At 41.2% G+C, this 22,635-nt stretch overlaps 1 protein-coding gene across 1 annotated transcript in view; it reads left to right on the forward strand.

Annotated features, from left to right (window-relative positions):
* The first annotated feature begins 5,929 nt into the window (after positions 1-5,929).
* The window catches only part of KCTD8 (potassium channel tetramerization domain containing 8), a 101,468-nt gene continuing 84,762 nt past the window's right edge, over positions 5,930-22,635 (forward strand). Inside the window, exon 1 of the mRNA XM_037383999.1 lies at positions 5,930-6,823. Coding sequence (XP_037239896.1) covers positions 5,980-6,823 — 844 coding nt within the window. The 5' untranslated portion in view covers positions 5,930-5,979. The remainder of the gene's footprint in view (positions 6,824-22,635) is intronic.

Below are 22,635 nucleotides of genomic sequence, written 5' to 3' on the forward strand. Positions count from 1 at the left end.
GTGTTAATGAAATATAACCTAACTTCACTATAATGAAACAATATGGTACCAGATATATACATGTGTTCGGTTGAGCTGTTAATTTTAGCAGGCTTTGGGAAATTGCTGCTTGAGAATAAGAAAGAAATGAGCAGCTGAGCAGAACATCAATACGCAGTACTTCTATGGAGATCACTTCACATTGATCAGCATTTAAAAAATGTTTTTGAAAAAGATAAATGAATGAAGAAGGAAAAAAAATAGTACATTCAAATGCTAAGTACAGCCCACACTGAGAAAAGTAAGAAAAAAGTCATTGTCATACTCAGGATACACGCATAACTTTTCAGGCCATTAGGCCTAATTAACAGCAAGATAATAGATTCTTGCTATGGGGGTGTTCATATGCAGAATATGCTAAATGTAGAGTTTGATACATTGAAGTTAGAATTTAGTTAAATTTAGGTTAGTGTAACTTCACATAGAAGACACATTTCTGCTCTGAAATGGAACTATGAGCCTAAGTTATTTGGGAATGCTAATTCTGAGTGTAATCTTGATGGAAAAGAAATTGTGCATTTTTTTTAATGGAACAAATCCAATAACATAAAATATCGAATTATTCTCATGTATGTTTGGATAAAATAGTATAATTGAAATATTTTAAATGAAGCTAGACTGGCTTATAATTTCTGGGATTGTTCTTTCTTTTGTTTTTGCTTTGGTATTGTAGCATAGTGTAGGGAACACTCCAAACAGCTACAGTATGAAAGAACAGGCTGTATTTTAACTTTTGTAAATTACTCTGGACCCAAAGAACTCATCAGGTAAAGCTAATGCAGCTGTTGCTATGAATAATTTAAACAAACCACTTCAGCCACAGTATGACAGAGCCGACTTCACAGCGGTAACCTACGTAAATACTGTCAGAAAATGGATACACTAGCTATTGGTGACTGAAGCTTCCAGTCCTTGGGAAGCAAAGCTTGCTAAATTCTTTCTTGATTAACCTGACTGTCAAAATTTCTCACCAAACCTTTCTTTCCTGAGAATGCACCATCTTTGAAATCTTAATAACAACTTCCTATGTTTCAACTTGAATTAGAGCAATGAATTACTATGGACTGTACAGAAGAAAGTTCCCATAGACTCAGAATCCAGCATGCAGACTTATTTCTTCTGATTTCAGTCCAAGCAGTGTACCTAATTAATCTATAATACTAACCTAAATGCATGCAATGTTGTTCAGGTCCTGAATGCACAAATTCCCACAGCACTGATTTTACACATACAAATGCTTCCATTTAACTTTGAGAATTACATAAAAACATTTCTAAATTCCTGTAGAACAGAGATCCAATCATATTGGAATAATGCAATGTTATATATAAATACCTTTAAGATTCAAAAAAGATGAATCTTGGGACTAGAAGGAAAATGTAGTATGGAGAAGAGCTAACAAGGAACAAACATAACATACATATTGAAGTGATGACTGTTGGATCGAATATTGACAAGCTCAGTCTTTAGAAAAGCCATTTCTTCGGAGTGATGCTTTGTTGACAACAGAATAAGATGTAAAGGAACAAGTAAGATCTAAGAATTCTTAACAGGAAAATATTAATAACTAGCAAAATGACAGAAATTACTACCAAAAAGGGGAGAGGATGATGAAAGTGGCCAAAACTTCTAAAGCTTACTGAGCAAGAGTACAGCAGTGTTAGAAATATGATTCTGCTGGCAGTTTGTCACACTCTTGTCTACAATTTTAATGTCATTCTCCGAGGCTGATTAATTTTTGAAAGACAACATAATCATCTTAAATGCTTATTAGGTGATTTCTGTAATTATTGCATACTCACTCATAGTAATCATCTGGAACTTTTTCAGCATGATGAACTACTCTTCTTGCCTGATCTTGCAATTCAGGACAAAGGGACAATTCCCTTTGACTTCACTGTGAGTCTGCCAGAAGAATCTTCTTACTAAAAAAAGTTCACCTAATTTACCCACTTGCTGGGATGACAAAATTTTTGTCATTCTCTCTCTAAGAACCTCAAATGAAGTGTCCAGTTTCAGTGTTTGTTCTTCTCCTATGAATTATCCTTTACTTTGTTGTTAATTTCCAGTAGAAATATAGGATGTATTTTACACTTTAATTTGAAAAGTGATTATGTATCCTTCATTTTATGTTATTCAATGACATTAAAAAAACGGTAGGAATCACCTTGGATTGTATTAGTGAATTTATTTTTTTTTAATAATGCTGAAGTGTGTTTTTAAAACAATTCTCTTGTGAAGGAAACTCTAACTGGCACCTCTCTCCTCAGAAACCCTAAACACTACATTTAACAGTTTTTACCAAGTACAATTTCTAAGAGATTACTGAAACGTTTTTAAAATGTAAAAAAGGTTACCTTTTGCCAAGTATATCAATTCAAAACCTGACTAAGCAATAAGCCAAGTAAATGTATTAATCCCTGATATTCTAATTTCCATTTAGAACTGGACATTCTGAGCAGCAGTAAATGTATACTTTTATTTACATGATTTTTTCATAAGGATACCCTGGTATGGTCTGGATGATCTTCCTGACCCTCTTCTCTGTTGTTTCCCCCTCTCTCAGCATGATTCTCTCAGGTAAGTCTGAATGTATCAGGTAGCCTAGTTGAAACAGCACACTGGCTGATTCCAGGGCACGGACTACAGTGCAAAGAAGTTTTTTTGCTGAGGAACATGTCCTGCCTGTGCCCCTCCAGGCTGCTTTCCAAGGGGGTGGTGGTGTTGCCTGCTGCTTACACCAGTATCCCTACCTAATGGAATTGCCAAAATAAATTTGGCATCTCTTAACATGATGTCTTCAGCCCTGTCTCAAAACACTCCCACAGATAAGGAAACAGATCATGACAGATTTACATCTGCATTTTTTCTCTCTGCTTGAAATATCAGAAACCCTCACCTAGCAGAAGCTTAGGGATATTTACTTATGTACTTGCAGATTTATTTATTTTCATTGTCCTGGCCTTAGACTTTACTCAAATGGCGCTGCGGGAGGCTGTTGGCACTACACATCATGTAGGCATGTGAGAAGATGCTTCTTACCTCACAGAACACAAATATGTTCTCTTTGCCCATTCTTACGAAAAATTACCTTTGGAGTTTATATGAGCTTTTTTTGCCAACTGAAACAAAGGTTGGGCCTAGCATATACTTATTCACAGAGGAAACCATGAGCTGACCAAGTAATAGGCAGGAAACAGGAGCTTAATACAGAAATGCCTGCAAGTATTTGGCATATTTCCCACATTTCAAGTTCTTCAGGCAATGGCTGTTTAACCTAGAAAGAATGAAGCACTGATTCTCCCTTCTTTCCCTGAAAATCCTGAGAAGAAATTTCTTATTTCCCTGAGTGATAAGTTAACAATTATTTTATGCATGCCTTCCATGCAACCTGCCAAACTTAGGCAAACCTATGTGGTAAATGATCTCACTCTAACATTTGTCTAGCTATGTATCCTTAGATTACATATCATTACAAACACAAGTCACTATAGGGAAGGTTTAAGATACAGTTATGCTGCAGCCATGGGCTTCTGAAAATGAGAAAGAAATGCAAATGTCCCCTTGCTAATAGCACTGCACTAGGTATGGCAGTAGCTCAGTGCTACTCATCAGTGCGATGCTGCAGTGTCACAGCCGTGCAGTCCTCTGGCACGCACTGTCTTAGACATGGGCGAACTGTTATGCCATATTACACAGAAGAGGGTGGACATGAAATCTGTCCTCTTAAAAATCAGTAGAAACACTTCAGCTGCATCCTCAGGAGTGCCAATATCCCCTACAGGCAAGAACAAGACAATAAAAACTGTCTCCTCTTGTGTCTCAAGGATTTGAACCTAAAGAAATACGACAAAATGGTCAATAAACGACGATGCCCTGCTTTCTTGTTCCCCAGCAGTTTTGATGATTTTTCTGACCTTTAAGAGTATTTCAAACAAAATAACCAAGGAAAGAGAATTTAACTTAGTTTCTTACAGTCATAGCCATTTTCAAAACTATTAATTGGTTTCAGTAAGTGGTCAAGAAGGGGCACTGCAGAAATCTTTCCTGCACATTTGTTCTCTGTTACAAGCCCTTTCGCTCCCACATAATTCTTGTTTGAACCACAAACTATCTAGCTTTCTAGAAGTCTTTGCTCAGTCTTTCCAACACTCCCTACCCAACAGGTGGATGGTGGACGTGCCTTCCCTAGCATTAGCCACGTAAAAGCTAGGAGTTCTCTCTAAACATAGATTTAGGGTTTGTCTATAGCAAATTGAGGGAGGAAAGGAGCACTGTAGACTGATTCATCCCACCTTGAAAGAGGTGCCTAAGGTAGGTGGGATGAAGTGCTGTAGAGACGTCTGTGTAACTGCTTTAAAAGTGAGAAGTCTACGCGAGTGTTTTAAAGAAGGTGACTAAGCTTTGGATGACTGGTCGTCCTGATCACCACACACTAGTGAGGAGGTAACAGACTGCAGCTGTATCTGCCTGCAAACTGACCACTTTTCCCCCCAGTCCTGAAGTGACCCTTGTTTAAGTGAAGAACAAGTTGGGCTTCTGCCCCTATGTAGCAGAATTAAGGGTTGAAACCTTAACTTATAAAGGATTATAAAAAACAGAGCTAAAGTGTTCTCATGCATGAACCACCCAGCACAACAGTCACACTTGGATCTGGCACTGGTATTCGGAGAAATGCAGTCAGGTTTAGGCCTCAATTTTTACTGGCAAGAGCAATCGTACTTTTCTCATCCAACACATGGGCACAAGTCTGTGCTCTAATACATTCCAGCAGCACAGCCTGAAAGTACATGCATCAGAAATCTGGATGCAGGTGAGCTGTGCTCCCTGCTAAAAACAAATAAGTAAAAATTAAAAAAATCTACTGCTTAAATAGAGTACAAATTTTGTTGCTTCACGGCCAAGGATCCAGATGCTAACACATTCCAAAGCAAAATCTGTGCCTGGCATCTGGATCCTAATGGCAGCTGACTTTCTTTTCTGCTCTGAATCACCCCAATTCTATTGTCAGCCTAGAGAGCACGCCAAACTTCTCCGAGAATCAAGATCCTGTGTGCCATGCCCCAGCGAAGCAGCAGGACACCCAATACAGCATTCCTGCCCCACCAGGACCTGTTAGGTTTGTACCACCAGCACAGTGCAACTGGTTTCTTTTGTGCCCTCGATTAAGCCCCCCCCCCCCCCTTCCCTCACGGTAAAGGCAAGCTGGTACAGGGATGACGGTGAAAAATGCTGCCAGGTGCATCCTGCTGGATGCCACTTTTGGAAGCACGACCGTTACCTTACACCTGCAAGCGCCGATCGGAGCGACAGTATCAGCGAGGCTGAGGGATTTGGGGGAGGCTGGGAGGTTTTTAAAGGCGGGTGGGGTGGGGGGTGTGTGAATCCAAAACGAACCAAGAAAGCCACCCAGCCGAGGCGAGGGGAGGAGCCGAGGTAGGGGCTTGGCTCTTCCCTGTCGGCCCGGCAGCGCTGTGCCAAGTGGCAGCCGGCGGTGGCGGCCCCCCGGCCTCAGGCCAGCGCGGCTGCGGCCCCGCGCCCCCCGCCGGGCGGAGCGGAGCGGCCGGGCCAGGCGGAGCGGGGGCAGCGCTCGGCGCGGGTCGGGTCGGGTCGCTCCGGGCCATCCCAGCCCAGAGCCCCCCGGCCACAGCCCAGCCCAGCCCGCCCCGTCCCGGCGAGGGGGCGCGGCGGGGCAGGTGAGGGCCGGAGCCGCGCCCCGGTGCCGTGCCGCCCGCCGCCGTGCCGGAGTGCGGCGGGAGTAGCGGCTCCGTCCAGGCGCTTCCGGGCGCGCCGGGGGAAGGAGAAGGAGAAGGAGGAGGAGGAGGAGGAGGAGGAGAAGGAGGGTAGGGGTGGGGTGGGTGGAGGGGAGGGAGGGAGGCAGGGAGGGAGGCCGGCTTTTTTAGGAGGGAGACCCTCCTTCGCGGCCGCCCGCTCGCAGCCATGGCTTTGAAGGAGGCGGGCGGCAGCATCCTGCCCATCAGCGACATGGTGTCGGGGCCGTCGGGCTCGCCGTTCCCCGAGGTGGTGGAGCTGAACGTGGGGGGCCAGGTGTACGTGACGAGGCACTCCACGCTGCTCAGCGTCCCGGACAGCACGCTGGCCACCATGTTCTCCCCCTGCCGGGGCGGCCCGGCGGCGGCCCGCCAGCTGCCCAGGGACAGCCGAGCGCGCTTCTTCATCGACCGCGACGGCTTCCTCTTCAGGTACGTGCTGGATTACCTGCGGGACAAGCAGCTGGCGCTGCCCGAGCACTTCCCCGAGAAGGAGCGGCTCCTGCGGGAGGCCGAGTACTTCCAGCTGGGCGACCTGGTGAAGCTGCTTTCGCCCAAGGTCACCAAGCAGAGCTCGCTCAACGACGAGGGCTGCCAGAGCGACCTGGAGGACAGCAACTCACAGGGCAGCAGCGACCGGCTGCAGCGGGCGGCGCTGGACAAGCGCTCGGGCTTCCTCACCGTGGGTTACCGCGGCTCCTACACCACCGTGCGGGACAACCAGGCGGACGCCAAGTTCCGCCGCGTCGCCCGCATCATGGTGTGCGGCAGGATCGCCCTGGCCAAGGAGGTCTTCGGGGAGACCCTCAACGAGAGCCGCGACCCCGACCGCCCCCCCGAGAAGTACACCTCCCGCTTCTACCTCAAATTCACCTACCTGGAGCAAGCCTTCGACCGGCTGTCCGAGGCGGGCTTCCACATGGTGGCTTGCAACTCCACCGGCACGGCCGCCTTTATCAACCAGTACAGGGACGACAAGATCTGGAGCAGCTACACCGAGTACATCTTCTTCAGTAAGTGCTGCCCGCGCCCCTGCCCCCCGCCCCCCATCCCCGGGGGGCGCATGTTACAAGTACACCTTCACCCCCGCACTCCAGCCCTTGCTGTCCCAAAGCAACATGTAGCTGGAGAGAAATTGGGGCTGCCCCCTTTCCCCCGTCATTTGGCGCTGCTGTCACCGCCAGAGTTCACATTCTACTTCGCGCATTGGGGGGGGCGGGACAGGGCTGCCTTATGCCCGGTCCGGAGCGCGGCGAGGGAGCAGCTCCCCCCGCTCCTTGGAGCAATCGGGGCTGCTCCCACCTTTCGGTGCCGAGTGTGCCGCGGGGACAGCCAGCGCCCCCGCACCGCCTGCCCCGTGCCGCGGTCTCGCGGGGGGCCGCGCCGCTGGTGCCGGATCGGGGGCTGCGGCGGCGGGGGGGTCCCAGCCCCGCTGGCCGGGCGGGAGGCGCGGGCGCGGCGCTGGCTCCGCCGCGGCGGTTGCGGCGCTCCCAGAGGTTGCAACGGCGGAGCCCGGAGCAAGGAAGGGGTTTAGTATTTCATCCCTGCGTTTCCTTCCCAAGCGAGAGCACTGCGCTTGGGCACGGTCTCCGTGAGGGAAGGGGCAGCGAGGGCACGGCCAACTTCCCGAGGCGCAAGAAAGAGTCTGGCTCGAAGGGGGAAAATAACAAGGAAATTAACCACTCCGTAGCCAGGGCACAGCTCCTAAGCAACTTCGCTTGCTGGCTGTGGGTAGCCTTAAAGGTTTCAGGTCACTTGCAAATGGGAAAATCGAGCGATGACGAATGAGTTCCAGTCTGGCAGAGTGTGTAGTGCTATGTAGGGCACTGGCAGGGCAGCGGTTTCGGGTAATGAAACCGTAGCTGGATGGAGAACACCAGCCCCTGGCAGAGATTTGTCTTTGAAAGGCAGAGGCAGCCTTAAACGTTACAGACGCGTTTGAGAGCCGGGTGAGCCTGTGGAAGAGCGGTGTTTTCCATTCGCTCCTTTCTGCTCCTGCCTCTGTGTGGTCTCAGCTCCCTGAGCGCAGGAGGGAGCCTTTGGTCGAGCATCTGCCTGCCTCTGCGGTGATGGGAGATGCAGCCTCTAACTAACTTCGCCAGCAGGGCAGCTGAACAGGAGCAACCTGTTTTGTGTGCAAAACTGGACCTAGGCACAGTATGGAATAGACGAGGGAAGTGTGAGTGGTTTCCTACTCAGAGGAGAAATTAATTCAATAGTTTGCGTTGCTGTATATTATATAGGTGGTGACCACCCTTTGCTGAGCAGGCTTGGGTACTTCAAATCAATCTTCAAAACTACAGTAAAACAGTTTTTGAAGATCCATTGCATAATTTACCAATGATCATTTTTCACTAGGATACATAAAAACTGAGCTGTGGAGGAGCTTTACATTCTTCTGGTGGACTTTTGTCAAGTATATAACATGATTATTGAATCTCCTTTCTGAGAAAAATAGGTGTACTGGTTTTCTAAATAGCAGAAATTCCTTATTGTTATTATCAAGACTATGAAATAGTCTGTTCTGTTTGCTCAGAAATAGATTTGTAGGTGCATAATTACTGGTGTGCATTTGTGATGCTTATAATGTTTTGGGTTATTTTTTATGCGTGCATTATGATGAGGTTGCTGTGTACAGCAGTGCTCTAATTCAGATCAGTGTTCCAAATTAATCCCTCGTGTAATACCACTGATTTATATGGAATAATGCCAGGGATGAATTGAATGTTATACATCATGATTTTTGTTTTGATTTTTAGTCTTCCAGCTTATGATGATACAAAAAGTAAAACAGTTGGTTAATTACTTAAACTGACATAGTTAACTGAAAATTTATGGTTTTGTTTAATGTGTGGTGTTTTTTGGTTTTGGTTTTTTTGGTGTTTTTTTTTTTTAACTTCTGAGTGTAAAAAATTGTAGAAAGTAGGCTGAAAAGATGAGTAGCATATTTTAATTTTGGTTGCTTGTTATGCATTTAGCAACCTTGTTTAGCAATTTTATACATTTTTGTATGTAGATTTTTCTGAAATATAACACAGAGACAAAACTTAAAGAATCACCAAAATGGGAAGAGAAACAAGCAAAACACAATGCATGAAATAATGCTTTAGTATTTTTTGGGGGGGGCGTTGTTTGTTTTGTTTAAAATGACTAAATGTCCACTTGATGGAGACTGTTGATGAAACAATACTTTACTATTATTAAATGCTCTGGGTGGATTGGGTGCTTGTCATTGCTTTGCTGGACTGCTGCACAAGAATCCATTGAAGGGAGAACAAACCTTGGAAGCTTTAGTGCTCTGTACCAGGGGTGAGAAGAGTGGTCATGGTTACTGGCTGTAGGCTCTCCAGTAGCATTAGCCAGGACTGTACTCCTTCCTCACTCACAAACAGAACTTAATACACAAAGAGAAGAGCAGTCAATTTATTTCTTGCCACATGTCCCCATGAACCCCAGAAAGGAGGCAGTTTTGGTTGAGATGTTGCTGATTTCAGCAGCTCTCATGGAGAGTGTCCAACCCTGGAGTGTGCCTTAGAGACACAAGACAAAAATATCAAGACAAAAAACTTCTTGGAACTTCTGGTTTTGGCTAGTGCCTGAGACTTAATTCAGTGCTAGCAGAGAAGAAACCTAGTTTTATGTTCCACTGGAAAAAGCCCTAGCAGCATTTGCATTTGTTACTCACAGTATGAGCATCTGCAACCAGCAATGGTATTAGGTGTTGGTCTGTAATTCTATAGCAGCCACACAAACTTCTTTCACCATTTTCTCCTGAGGACTTGTGGACAGTGCTGTTTTCTAGCAGTGGTAGACAGCAAAGTGGTTGGAAAAATATATGAAGATACATACATTCTGCTCATTTCCTTAGGTCATGAGTAGCTAAATGAGTTTCTCACTGGGAGCTACTAAGGAATGTTTGATGGCCAAGGGTTTAATCTATGGTTTGTAGAACAGATGTCAAGTCTGTTTCTAGCGTCTCTCAAACTTCAGTAGGTATTTTGGGTTTAAATGACCGTCTATTGCTTTTTTTAAAAAATTGAAATTACTTTAAATTCTTAAACATTGCAGCAAATGAAATTCACCTTGGATGCTACATATCTATTGAATTAATTTATGGATTGCTTAATACCTAGGGATGGATTAGTTGTTGCAGACTAATTCTGATTGAAGAAACAAAAGTAATTTGAAACTGCTTACCAGGAAATAATGCTTCAGCTTTTGGCAACATGTCCTGACAAATACAGAGACAGACTTTCCTCCTTTGTATGCATAATTCTTATGAAAAACATTAGGTTCTTTTCCCCCTGTGGTGTGCAAACTATCATGTATGCAATGACAGTTTAATTTGTCTACACAATTTCTACATGGCCAGAATTTAACTTGCACATTGCATTGGTAGCTCAATTCTGAAACATGCTCATAGATCTGTTCCGTGTGTCTGTTACAAATCCTGTCTGTTAATGGTCAATAAAAGGAGTAAATTTTTATGTAGTAGTGAAAAGACTCTACCAGAGAGTACCACAAACTTTTCCTTCTCTACTCTCACCCTTGATAGCTTGGCTCCATGCTATTGGTGCTCTCGCCTTAGTACACGTGAGGATGACTTGGGTCAGTTAACATGAAAAGCGTATGCAGGTTGGGAAAGAGGCATAAACTCTTTTGCTGCTTACTGTCCAGCTGCCATAGAGGACTGCTGATTAATAATTAATAACCTATTGGTGTGCAATAGGTGATGGCCTTCACAAAAGTTGCTTCTATCTGGAGACAGGAGACCAGAAGCCAGGATAACTTGCTTCATGTGGCTGCAGGCAAAGTAACATGTCTTCTGATAGCTGGCCTTTTTGTGAGGAAAGGGTGTGATTTACATTTTTAAACTTTTGTCTTTTGGTTGTTGTTGGTTTTTTTTTTTGTGGTTCACTGTATCTCTCAGTACTGCTATGTAATGCAGGGTTGCCTGTGCTTGCTATTACTATTTTTTTTTTCTTCTGTAGAATCTAATTGGTCTTAATGGATTTTACATTTAACATCTGCTACGCAATCTTACGGGTGTTGAGAGCATCGTGCTCAGCTGGAAGCTTTCTGTGCTGAACTGACATCTTTATTGTAAGAAGAATGCAGTAATATTTCACAAAAAAACTTCGACATGTATTTTGTTTTGACACTTCTGTTTCACATGTGACAATTTCTGTTTCCTTGTATCTTGTTTTTGTTTGGAACAGGTGACGCTTGCATGAATTTATGGTGCTTATTTTCCACTTGAAGTCACAGCTCTCTGAGATTATATTGGTTGCTGTGGAAATTGTCATAAGCGAGTGATAATAATTTTGTAATCAGTGGGGAATAAGCAGTTGGAAGCAATGAACTTTTAGGAAACAATATGATATTTTGAAAAAACAAAACAAAACCCAACCCCCCTAAACTCAAAACAACCACACCACCCACCCTGCAAAAAAACCCAAACAACTCACAACAACAACAAAACTAAACTGACATGGTTTGTGTCTTTGCAATAAAAAGGAGAAGAAAACAGAAGGTAACACTTGAAGCATGGGGAACAAACATGTATGTACAATACCTTGAGATGTTAGGTGCTCTTTGAAAGGCAAATCCAGTTCAACATCCCAGTGGGGCAAGGAGGGGATGGCAGGTCAGCAGGTAAATCTAAACTGCTCTTCTGAGGGCAAAGTGGTATGAGACCCATCCTGTAGGTGGTTTCTGTGACCACTCCAAGCTGCTCTCCATCCATTACTGCTTATCTGGTAAATGTTATGTGGAGTGTGTCTGTGCTATGCTGAAACGTGCTAGGCTGAAGAGAGAAAGGAGACCAAAAGTAAAACAAGGGTATTGCTTCTCTATGGCATGTTAAGGTAAAGTTGGACAATTTACTTTGAGCCTGAACTAGAGCCTCAAAGATTAGAGTACAAATTTTTGGTGGTACAGGCAGATATGAAGGATTAAACCAGTATCACAAGCACAATATAGAAAAGCTTCAGATTTCTGACACTATCAAAATCTAGGAATGTTGATTCTGGTAGGACTATTGAGCAAAGCCCCCACCCAAATCTCTCGGAGAGATTCGGTGGACAGTCCTGTGACTTGGGAAAACTGACATAAAACTTCAAGATATTCTGCCTTAGGATTCCAGCTCAATTTTATATGAATTCCAGCTCAACGGTTTTAAAATAAATAAATAATAGGCTACTGTTTATCTTGTCATTCTTCCAAAATAAATGTCCCTGGATGTAAAGGGGTGAATCAAAGTGTGCAGTCATAAATCACTAATATGAGAATATCTTTCTTGTGCCACCACTTGATGCAACGTGAGATAATCTAAGACTACTGAAACTGGTATTCTGATTTTAGTCATCATTTCAACCAACAGAGTCTATTTGAGAATGATTTTGAAATGTGAGATTAAAAAGAAGTTTGAACAAATATGGCTTTTAAATAACAAAATAATGAAAGCAATCTGCGTTCCGCCACAGCCAGTGTAAAGGCACTGCTACAGTGAAAAACTGTGTCAGGAGCCTTCTGATCTTTCTTACACTTCAATAGAAACATACAAGACTCAATACAATGATTTGTGATCAGATATTAATAATTATATCCAGTTTATTGTCTTTGTACCATAAAATAATATTTTTAAGTACTGTAGAGCAACTTCAGTATTTGGAGCTAAGGATGGGAATTGTTGTGCAGTGTTTTAAAAGTAAAATTGGAGGTTAACTTAGAAAAGCAACTATCTTGGATATTATATACCAAGATCGATACTAGATAACCAATAAGCACCTTGATACAAGCAGCTGTTATTTCTGATGTTGGGAAATGGAAACACACAGGTTTTGTTATTATCCCAGACTTGTACTGCTTGTGGGTTACTTGGGAACAAAGTAACAGTGTTGGGGAAGCTGACTTTGCTGGATTTGTAATATTTTGCAACAAAACTGCTTCTTGGTGTCAGATAACTTCATACATTTTCAAGGATTTATGACAGTAGTTGCAGGGAAATGTTTGCTTTTCCACAGTACGATGAGCAAATCATATTTTATTTTTTCTTTATTGTCAACATGAACTTCTAGTTATCTACTGTTCAAGTGCAGAATTTATGCATACCAAACTTTTCTGTATAATATTGTTCCAGGCACATGATTTAAAATTAAAACATTACTGCTAATAAAATATATTTTGCAATATATTTGCTTTCTCAGCATGATATGGCTGGTCTTTCACTCCTGGTTTTCTTCTTTGCAGCAAATACCACATTTATTATACTGTGATGAGAATTTGTGTGGCAAACAAAAATTCTCTAAGCATTGCACCAAGAGGGAGTTCATCAATTCTCACATTATTCTCTTTCTGCCACAGTTCCACATTTAAATGTAGCTCTCCAGAAATGAAAAACTGCCTAGGCAGTTTTGGGCAGGAGGAGAAACGTGGCAGAAAGAAAGGCCCTCTTGTTGGTCTTGCTGAACATCATCATGGCCTGAACAAAGTGACCAGAAGTAATTCGTTATGTTTTGGTGTGTTACCGGTTTAAGGGTGAGAGCTTTGGTGAGACAGATACCTAGATGGGCAAACGAGGAAAGTGTGTGAGGTGGTGTGCATCCATATACCTTGGGATCCTTGGCTGCTCGAGGCTGGTGTGGTGCCTGGTGTAGCTGGCAGCCAGCTTTGCATTGCCCTACATTGTCTCAGCAGCTAGGTGTATCCTGGGTGTCGCTGCTGGAGAAACAAATAGCACAGCCATGCTCTGGATTTCCCCTCTGATTTTCTGTCTCCAGTTTTGGATTACTTTACTGCCAGTGTCAGGGAAGAAGTCTGTTACAGAGCTGAGGCGACCAAGGTCATGTCTGCAGGGCTTTTCCACACCACAGACTGATTATTTGGTTGGTGGTTACTTCACTTGGTTTAACTGTTGGAAAAAGCTGGAGTCATAATACTAGCTAACATCTTAACCTGGCAAGCATATGCTATTTTTATATCCAAGGATGATTTTATTTCATTTCTGCTTTCAAGATCTTTATTTCGTAAAGCAGGTGGAGTATTAATGGTGCTCAAAGCATGGCTCTTTTATAAACTGAGCCACTGGAAGTCCGGTGGAAAAAACCCTAAAAAAATTACCAGGCAAATTTCATTTTGCTTTAGCAAATCAAATGCTTCATGATGGACTTCCTGGGGAGGTCGTTCACTCCAGCTTGATAAAACTGAATGTTCTTTTTGAGAAGAGGTAATTTATACTCTACTTGAAATTCATATATTGTCTAAATGTTAGGAGAAAAAGGTGGTATGACTAAAATGAAATTCTCAGTAGAGTTTAAGTTCTTTTCTTTAAATGATTTTTATGATTTTTATTTTTAAATTAGTAATGGCCATTGTACATTTAGCTTTTGCCTCATGTAAATTCAGAATTTATTTCTTCTCTTTTTTTTCTTAGACCTAAATAGGATTAATCATATAAATAGGGACTAACAGTGTGTGAAACTCACACTCAAGTCCCATTCACAGCTGCAAGGCAGACCTTCACTGGGACTAAAGCAGCAAATAGTCTTGGGCTAATCTTTCACATAAAAGTGAAATTCAAATTACATGAGTGATTATTTGGTTTCATAACTTGTTTCTAGTACAGGAGGTAAGCAGTGATGTTTTGTAATTTTCATGGCACTTGCAGAAACTAATACTGTTCCATTTTGGTTGCGTTTTATCAAATTGTGGTAACAAAACTTGTCATTTGTTATATTTTGACAGCTTAGCTTCAGAAGACATATTTAAATGAAAGAGTACATCTTGCTGCAAGGTATCACTCCACTTGTATTATCACAACTAAATATTTTCAGGACTTGACCACACATGCAAAAATCACGGTGGTGTTAATGAGAGGTTCACGTTTCTAGCAGCAAGGTGATTACAATGCTTTATAAATGATTATGCATATATTATTTCTACTTTATGGAATGACTTCTGTTTTGATACTGTCTTTCCCAAAGTTGCTCAAAACAGGATTAAAAGATAGGGAACAGTGTGTTTACCCATTCTTTGCCCTGTGGGGTCTGCCTAGCCATAAGCACTATTAGGATTGCTCTTGGTTACAGCTGGTGCAATGATTCCCATCAGCATTTTGTAGCTGAGAGTAGCTGGGTCAAAATTTAGTTGCACCCTTTCTCATTGTCCCCGATACGCCTGAACCCTATGGCAGGGTCTCTGAGCAAAGGAGGTGCAGAGGCAGGGGTGGCTGCCTCAGGGGGACTGCCACCGCCTCTGGGCTGTGTGCACGTCAGGTTTGCTTTGTACTGCTCGAGTCGCATACCCTGTGCCTGACCTGTTTTCTCTTCCAGTGACATGCACTTAGTGAATAAAGAAAACTAGAGTGGCTTAGAGAGTAAAAGAATAATTGTACTTCCTTATGAAGGGAGTACTACAACACTTTAAATACTGTGAATAACTCAATCACAAGTGCAAGTGCACAGAGCGACAATAACTAATGCATTGAAGTAGATATACTGCATATCTCTTTGTGGGGAGAAGGAGTGGGCTGAGAAACTGCAGGGAGAAATCAACACCATCATTAACTTTTATTAATGAAATTAAATATTTCAGGTCTTCACTTGGCCTACGTTCAGTTTTATTGTACTTAATACATACAGAGTTGTTCTCTTTGCGTTAGCAGAAAGATATGATTCAGGGACAAAATCAGTCAGTATATCTTATTTTTTATATAAGCAAACAACAATAACCTTCAGTTGCATTTTTATCTTTTCTCTTTCATCCTTACTGGATTTTACCCTTTAGTAGTAACAACAAATATTCCCAAAGAGAGATGAGTTAGTGCTCAGGGACTCCTGTCACATTTTGTTGTAAACAGCCTCCTGCAACATAAGTTAATAGTGAAATTGTTTTATATTTTATTGAACATAGATGGTTAGAGGTTCTTGTAAGGATTATAACTATGTCAGTGCATTCCACAGAGGTTATTAAGTGTACTATCATTCCAAAGGCTTTTTATCAGTGAGTATTTTATACATCTCAGGTATCTGTGAAGCTCTTTATATTTGTTTAATAATAGGGAAAAAGGCCCAGAATTGCATATATACATGATTATATAAATAAATTGTATGCAAAATAGTTACTTTCATAACCTCTTACTAACAGTTTAATTAAACCAGGCTTTTTATCTCATCTGTTACTCAAATCCCCATTAAAACTGCCATACCTGTAGAACTATAAAAGTAATGACAAATGTCTATTTTGTGTATATAGAAGTATTCTCTCACACTTCTGGTTTTTAATCCAGGGTTCTTTCATTCTCATTGAAACTCATGAATACAAAATAATATGAAAATCAACTACAAAAGGGTTAGAAGGCAGAGAAAATAAGTCAGTAAAATATAGTGCCAACAAATTAATCAGTGTAATGTGTAGATAATACAGTGGAGAAAGACTAAAACTAAACAACACTTTTTGGTAGTTTTTCTTAATAAACACATTTTCTTTCCATTTCTTCTCACAGTCACCCATTTACAGCCATCACTTCTCGGTATTGTTCTCTTTGGACAGCTGTTACTGTTTCTGCTGTTAATGCCTACTGTGGCTTTTGAGCTGGTTTGAAACAAAGCGAAGGCAAGCCTACTCTTGCCTTTCCACCTATTTTTGTCTCTTTTGGGTGTTTGGGAATATAAATATCACTCATTTGGTTCTTCTAAAAATACCAGTATACAGCCTTATAAAAGTGTGATCAATATGGCTGAAACTATGTGGACTTCAGGGAAAAAAAAAACCCAACAAAATAATTAAGCTGTTTATGATGCAAGATAGAATGGGATTGGTGTTCAAGAAAGGTTGTATCTGTCATCTCTTACTTCCATTCCACTTACCCATTCAAAGTACACCTTCTTCGGAAGAGGGACTGTCAGCATCTGTATGGGTAGATAAGCCTTATCATGTTAAAAACAGTAAACCAAAATTATATAAGGAATATAACTAGGACCACTGAAATTTTTAATTTTCTGTTAGCAGTCCCCCATAAAGCTGTGCTTATTTACCTGTTATAGTGTTGTCATAGGTCACTGATCTTCACGCTGTCGGTTTCTGATCTTCACGCTGTTGGTTTGTCTCTGGGGATGTAATAAATGAATATAACGTTTCTCAATGTTATAGACAGAGGTAGACAAAGTCTGTGTGGTTTTGCTCCCCAAAAACCATCTGAGGTAACAGACAGCAATATCCTTTGTCTTCAGAATAATCCTCTAATTCTTTAGGATAGGAGGCACAGACTTTTCAGAAATGTCTCGTTTATTCAGTATGTGATACTTTGAGGACTATTGAAATTTTTGAAGCTGTACCTCTTAACCTCCTAAGTTTGTATCTTCCTATGAGTTCTAACTGCCTAGTGGTCCAGCCTCCAGTCGTAACAATACTCACATTTTTATTCCTCTCCTTTCAGCGTTCACTTTTTCCACCTGCAGCTGAAGTAGTTTGGTGTCTAAATTAGTGGAATTATGCCCCTAAATAATTGCATCTGTGATCACATTTAATTACAGGAAGAAGAATGCGCTCACGGTAGAGGAGATTAGGTTAAATGCTGTTTGTCTAATCAGATCCCCAGTGACTGACTTCTGGCAGTGCTTTCTTCCTAAATCCCACTGCTGCGGATGCGATGAATAAAAGCTACACAGCCTGTGTGAGTCTGTGTCTTCAGAAGGAGGTTTTGCTTTTCCGATTTGAGCCGTACGACACGGACTTAGGAGCAAGGCTGGAGATCGTTCACCCCCACCAACCACAGGTGCCAGCCTCCTGGTGCCTTTGGGTGGCCCTGGCTTGACGGGGCAAGGCAGGGCTGTGGTGAGCTGGAGGCTGGCCCTGCCGTGGCCGTGGGAGCTGTTGGCCCCAGGGTGGTGGTGGCTAAAATGGGGTCCTGGGCAGGGTTGGGGGAGCCCCAGGGGGTCTCTCTTGGCCAGTATCACCTGGTGTGGTGTCCCCTTGGGGCCTAGCACTGTGGTGGCCGTGTCTGCTTTCTGTGAATACCAACAAATAAGCCAAGAGCTGTGTCCTCCAAGGAGCTCTGGCCTGGTGCCAGGATCTTGGCTCTGCTCCAGGGCCTCAAAACACCGCAGCAATGATGCGGAGTAGGGTTCTTCACAATTCCATGAACTTTTTATAACATAAAATACATGAGAAATAACTCTCAAGTTATTTTTAGGCAGAAACAGCAAGGGGTTCTTTGTCAAAGACACTAGTAAGGGAAGAGTTGCATCTAACTAATATTCATTCAGTGGCATGGCACACTATTTGTGTTTCTGCAACCATGCTGCTGAAGTACTGTAAATTTAGTAGTAATCTTCAATTTAATACAGTTAATCTAAATGTTCTTTACCTTTGGCTGTAAAATACAGAGGGGAAAAAAGCACCTGTTATAAGCAATTAGTAACCTGTGGAAAAAAATTGGAAAAAAAAATTGCCTTTTAAAATATTTTATTTATAATAAATATTAATGATGTGACTGTATGCAAGCCTTTCTATATTGTCACACTTATGATGCGTAAAAGGTATGAAGGAACTTGGGAGGGTTGCTTAGCAGCACTTTCAGAAAACAGTTAAAATATTCTGAAGTTTGAGAAGATACATGGTTTTTATATATTTTAATACTTGTTTTTGCAATCAGGGTTATCCTCGATCATCAATGGTGAGGCTACTAGCAAAAATGGTTATCCTTTTTAATGAACCGTATAATGAATCACATTTGAGAATAATACGAGTCTAAAATTGACCTCCAAATCAATGCTTGCAATCTTGAATGTGTTTTCAGAAAATCCAACCAAGTTCAATGAAAATTTCCATCTGCACTTTGACTACCTGGCAAGCAGTAGGGATAGACAAATTTAAATTTAGGCTCAGGGTTTGGAAAATTTAGTTCTTATCACCTCCATGACTGGCAATAAAATGCACTTGTTTCTCTTCTTTTTTATCCTGTGGTTATATTAGAGGTTTAGCAATAGAGAAATCAATGTTTTACCAAAGTTCACCTTGATTTCTAGTAGTGGTTAGCTCTCAGTCATTAATTTGCTTAATTAATTCTATTTATAACAGTGAAAACAATAGTGATAAAAGCTATTTACTGTATTGAGCAGTCCTGTAGCAAGAATATAGCAAGTTACTATGTAATTACTGCTGGTTCAAGAGTGGGTTGTCATAATTTCTGGTCAAGAAGGTATGTGGTGTTAGACTGTGGATCAGTAAATTAAGACTATTAAATGTTACATGTGATAGCCATATAACACTCTCAGCTTTCAAGCTTCTTATTAGATTTATAAGTTCCTTGATAAAAGGAAAAACATTCTCCCCATTAAGACAGTCAGGCATTGGAACAGGCTGCACAGCAATGCTGTGCATGTTGTACATCCTTGGAGGTTTTCAGAATTTATCTGCATCAAGCCCCAATAACCTGGTCTGACCTCATAACTGACCATGCTTTTGAGCAGGAGGTTGGACTAGAGACCACCTAAATTATTTGGTGATTCTCATCTCTGGTGTGATTTAAGTTGGCATTGGCTATTTGAAATCACTACTCAGGAAAGGAAGAGTAAACTCCTGCAGGTAAATGAAGTAGATGCTAGAGAGCTATAAATTCTGATTATTTTGAAAATCACAAGGTTCAATACCTCAATCTTATGTTATCTTTTTACTTACTTTAGTGTGTCCTACTTGTAGTCAGAATTGAAACAAATGCTTCAGGAGAAAGTTTCTTACAGGACTTTCTGGCCCAAATTTAAAGCCATAGAATGTTAAATAGGCCACAGTTAAGAAAGTATCTGAAAAAATATTCAAAATGAATGTTGGATAGCACTGTGGCTGTTGATCACATGTTGCCTGAAGAAAGAAATCGCAAGAATTTTAGCTAATCAGCACTGTTTAAACCTTTAAACATTTTTATTGTCTTTAGACAGATTCTGGTAGTATCTGTCACAAAGGTTACAGACCACCTTGGATTTCTTCAGGTTTTTCTTCATTTTGTTATTTTTCATCAGTATTGAGTTCCTTTAATGTGACATATTTTTTTGCTTGATTTTTTCAGCCTCTGTGTTTTTCCCCTAGCATAGCTTGAATCAATTTACGTAGCAACTGCAAAAATGCTGAACAGGATTTTTCTTTTAGCCTGGAAAACTTGAAAAATAATAACCATAAAGCAATCACAAACAATGCTGAGTTACTTTTTAGTAATACATTGCGGAATGAATGAATAGCATAATGGCAAGGTAGATAATTGTTAGGATATTTAAACAATTTGGGTTTTTTTCCTTCTTGACATTTTAATGTAAGAGTGGAACATGGGGCACTAGTAACTATGATTATATTAAAAATGCTGGATGCTCCTCTTGCTTTTCTCATGTTACTGAAAGGATTGCAAAAGTGATGTGTCTGGAGACTGCTGTTAAAAATTCTCTTATGACAACAAACTAAAACAGGGTATTAGTTGCACTGATTGACACCTAATAGATAAATATACATATATAAAGAAGACAATAAAAAGATCTTGAGACAGGTCTTATGTCAGTTGTGGGTTTTTAAACACTTTTGATGTCAATGAAATTATGTCAGTTACTCCTGGTAATGTTTTCTTCTCTGAAGTTATTCTCCTGGGCAGGACATGCTTTATTAAGGTACAGTGTAGTTCCACTGGCATTCATGGTGATGGAGAGATTGGGCAGATTGGTACTGATAGCCCTGTTATGAGTTCACCTACATCCACTTAGAGAAGATTTGGATGTCTTGATGGTGTTAACTTACGTCCACATTAAACACGATACAAAACTTATGTGACATTGTATTCAAAACACCGTGTCTTGACTGTATTTTGCTTCTGGGAAAGTGGTGGAGATGGATTTGCTAAAGAGGGGAGGAAGGGATCCTGGGGAGCAGCAGCCACAGGGTTTCAGCACATCCGTTGTCTTCCTAAGCTGGTGTGGTGACCTAGAAGCAGTGGATCATGGTATTGGCATATCACAATTGTCATTATTTTGTACATTTTTAGGAAGTTAAACAAATACCTCGGTGATCTGTGGCAATTATTATAATGTTTAGAATGTTGAAATTGTTTGGTTTGTGGTATGTCTTGCAATATAAAAGAATTCCTGAATTATTTTGCACAAACTAAGAACTGTTTGTTCCATCTTGGTTAAAGCTTCTTGAAGTCTTTGCATTCAGTTCAGTGATTTAATATGCATATGTAAAGATCCAGTGTCTATACAGTTACCAAAATATTGATTTAGTAATCATTCTATGTAGTGCTAAATCCTACATCAAATACATAAGAATTATGTTATCAAATATAGAAGATTACACTAAAGTAACTTTGCTTTTTGTGTATTGTTCTTTCTGAGTTGTACTTTTTAAATAGGATTTTCCCTCCACATTATTTCTTTTAAGAATGTGATGTACCAATCCTTATTGGATAGGAAAGTAGTCCCACTGCCACATAAGGCTTTTTTCTCTTTACTCTCTTGTTCTCCAGATTAACAGTGTTTCTCCAGCATTATTGGAGACAAAAATGACCATCTGTTTATCAGGTTTAGAATCTTGCTATAGGGACTTTCAAAGTCATTGATACAGCTTGTATTCTAAACAGGGTTTTGTCGTGGTGAAGATGATATGGAGTATCTGCACCAGCCAAATAGTATATAACACTGTCTTGCTACAGTTCTGGAAAGTAGACTGGAGTGTTATTTGAGTACTTAAACCCCTTGATTAACACAGTGGTAATACAGAGATTACAACAAGTTGTAGAAATAATAAATAGTATAAAGGTGTTCATAATCACTGATCTTTATGACAGCTCTGCAAGTTTTGTAAAATAACATATCTATGCTCCACTGGCTCATGTCACGTGTACTTCATCTGTACAAAGTTGGTTGAAGCAAAACAGGTCAGATCCTTTGCATGTCCATTGAGCCATTGTAGGTAAATGCATAGGACACAAAACAGTGGAAACTTGGGGCTGTATGGACAGGAGTGTTCTTGGAAGACAAGAGAAAATCTTCAACTAGTACAGATGCAGAGGCAAAACTCCGAAGTTCCTGATTTTCTGGTCCTGCAGACTGTTAGGCTGCAGTGCTTTCCACATAATGTGGATTAGAGAATAAAATCTTGATATTATAAATTTGCAATAAAATATGTGGTAATTAAGAAAAAGATCTTTTCTACGAAGAGATTTCTGTCATTAAATACTGTAGAATTTAATTTTATTTTCACCGAGTTGCTCCAAATGAGGCTGCTAGGACTAAGGTTACTGCTGAGCCTGTCTGACACGATACAATACAATCCTATGGAAGCCATAGAAGTCTATCAAGTCAGGGAGTTTCCTGTAAAAGGGAGGGTTGATGTATGTTTTCTTAAAGCAGAATGATAAATGTTATGTATATGATGTGTAGGTGTTCAAAATGTTTGATGGAAGCTGATAGAATTTCATCTGCCATGTTGCAACACTCTTTATCTTTTTTTTTTTTTCTTTCTCCCCCCCCTCCTCTTTCTTTGTTATATTGATTTTCCACACTAGATGGCAGTGCCTTAGCACTAGTGCATGAATGGGGAATTGATTTAATTTGTCCAAGGGGGAAGAAATCCTTCTGTTTCATGTTTGTTTTTACATACATAGCTCAAAGAATTGCAGATAGCAGACTGGATTATGATTAGCCACATATGGATGGGCAAAGGAAGATGCCAATTATTTCCCCTCTTCCTTTGTACAAATGAAAATCTATTCCAGTTGATCGAACCAGGCTTACATTGGCTATAGGTGGGATGAGCTGGGGCTCTCTCTCTCTGTGCTGTCTCCAAA

Source organism: Falco rusticolus, chromosome 1, assembly GCF_015220075.1.
Source record: "Falco rusticolus isolate bFalRus1 chromosome 1, bFalRus1.pri, whole genome shotgun sequence".
Lineage (NCBI taxonomy): Eukaryota > Metazoa > Chordata > Aves > Falconiformes > Falconidae > Falco > Falco rusticolus.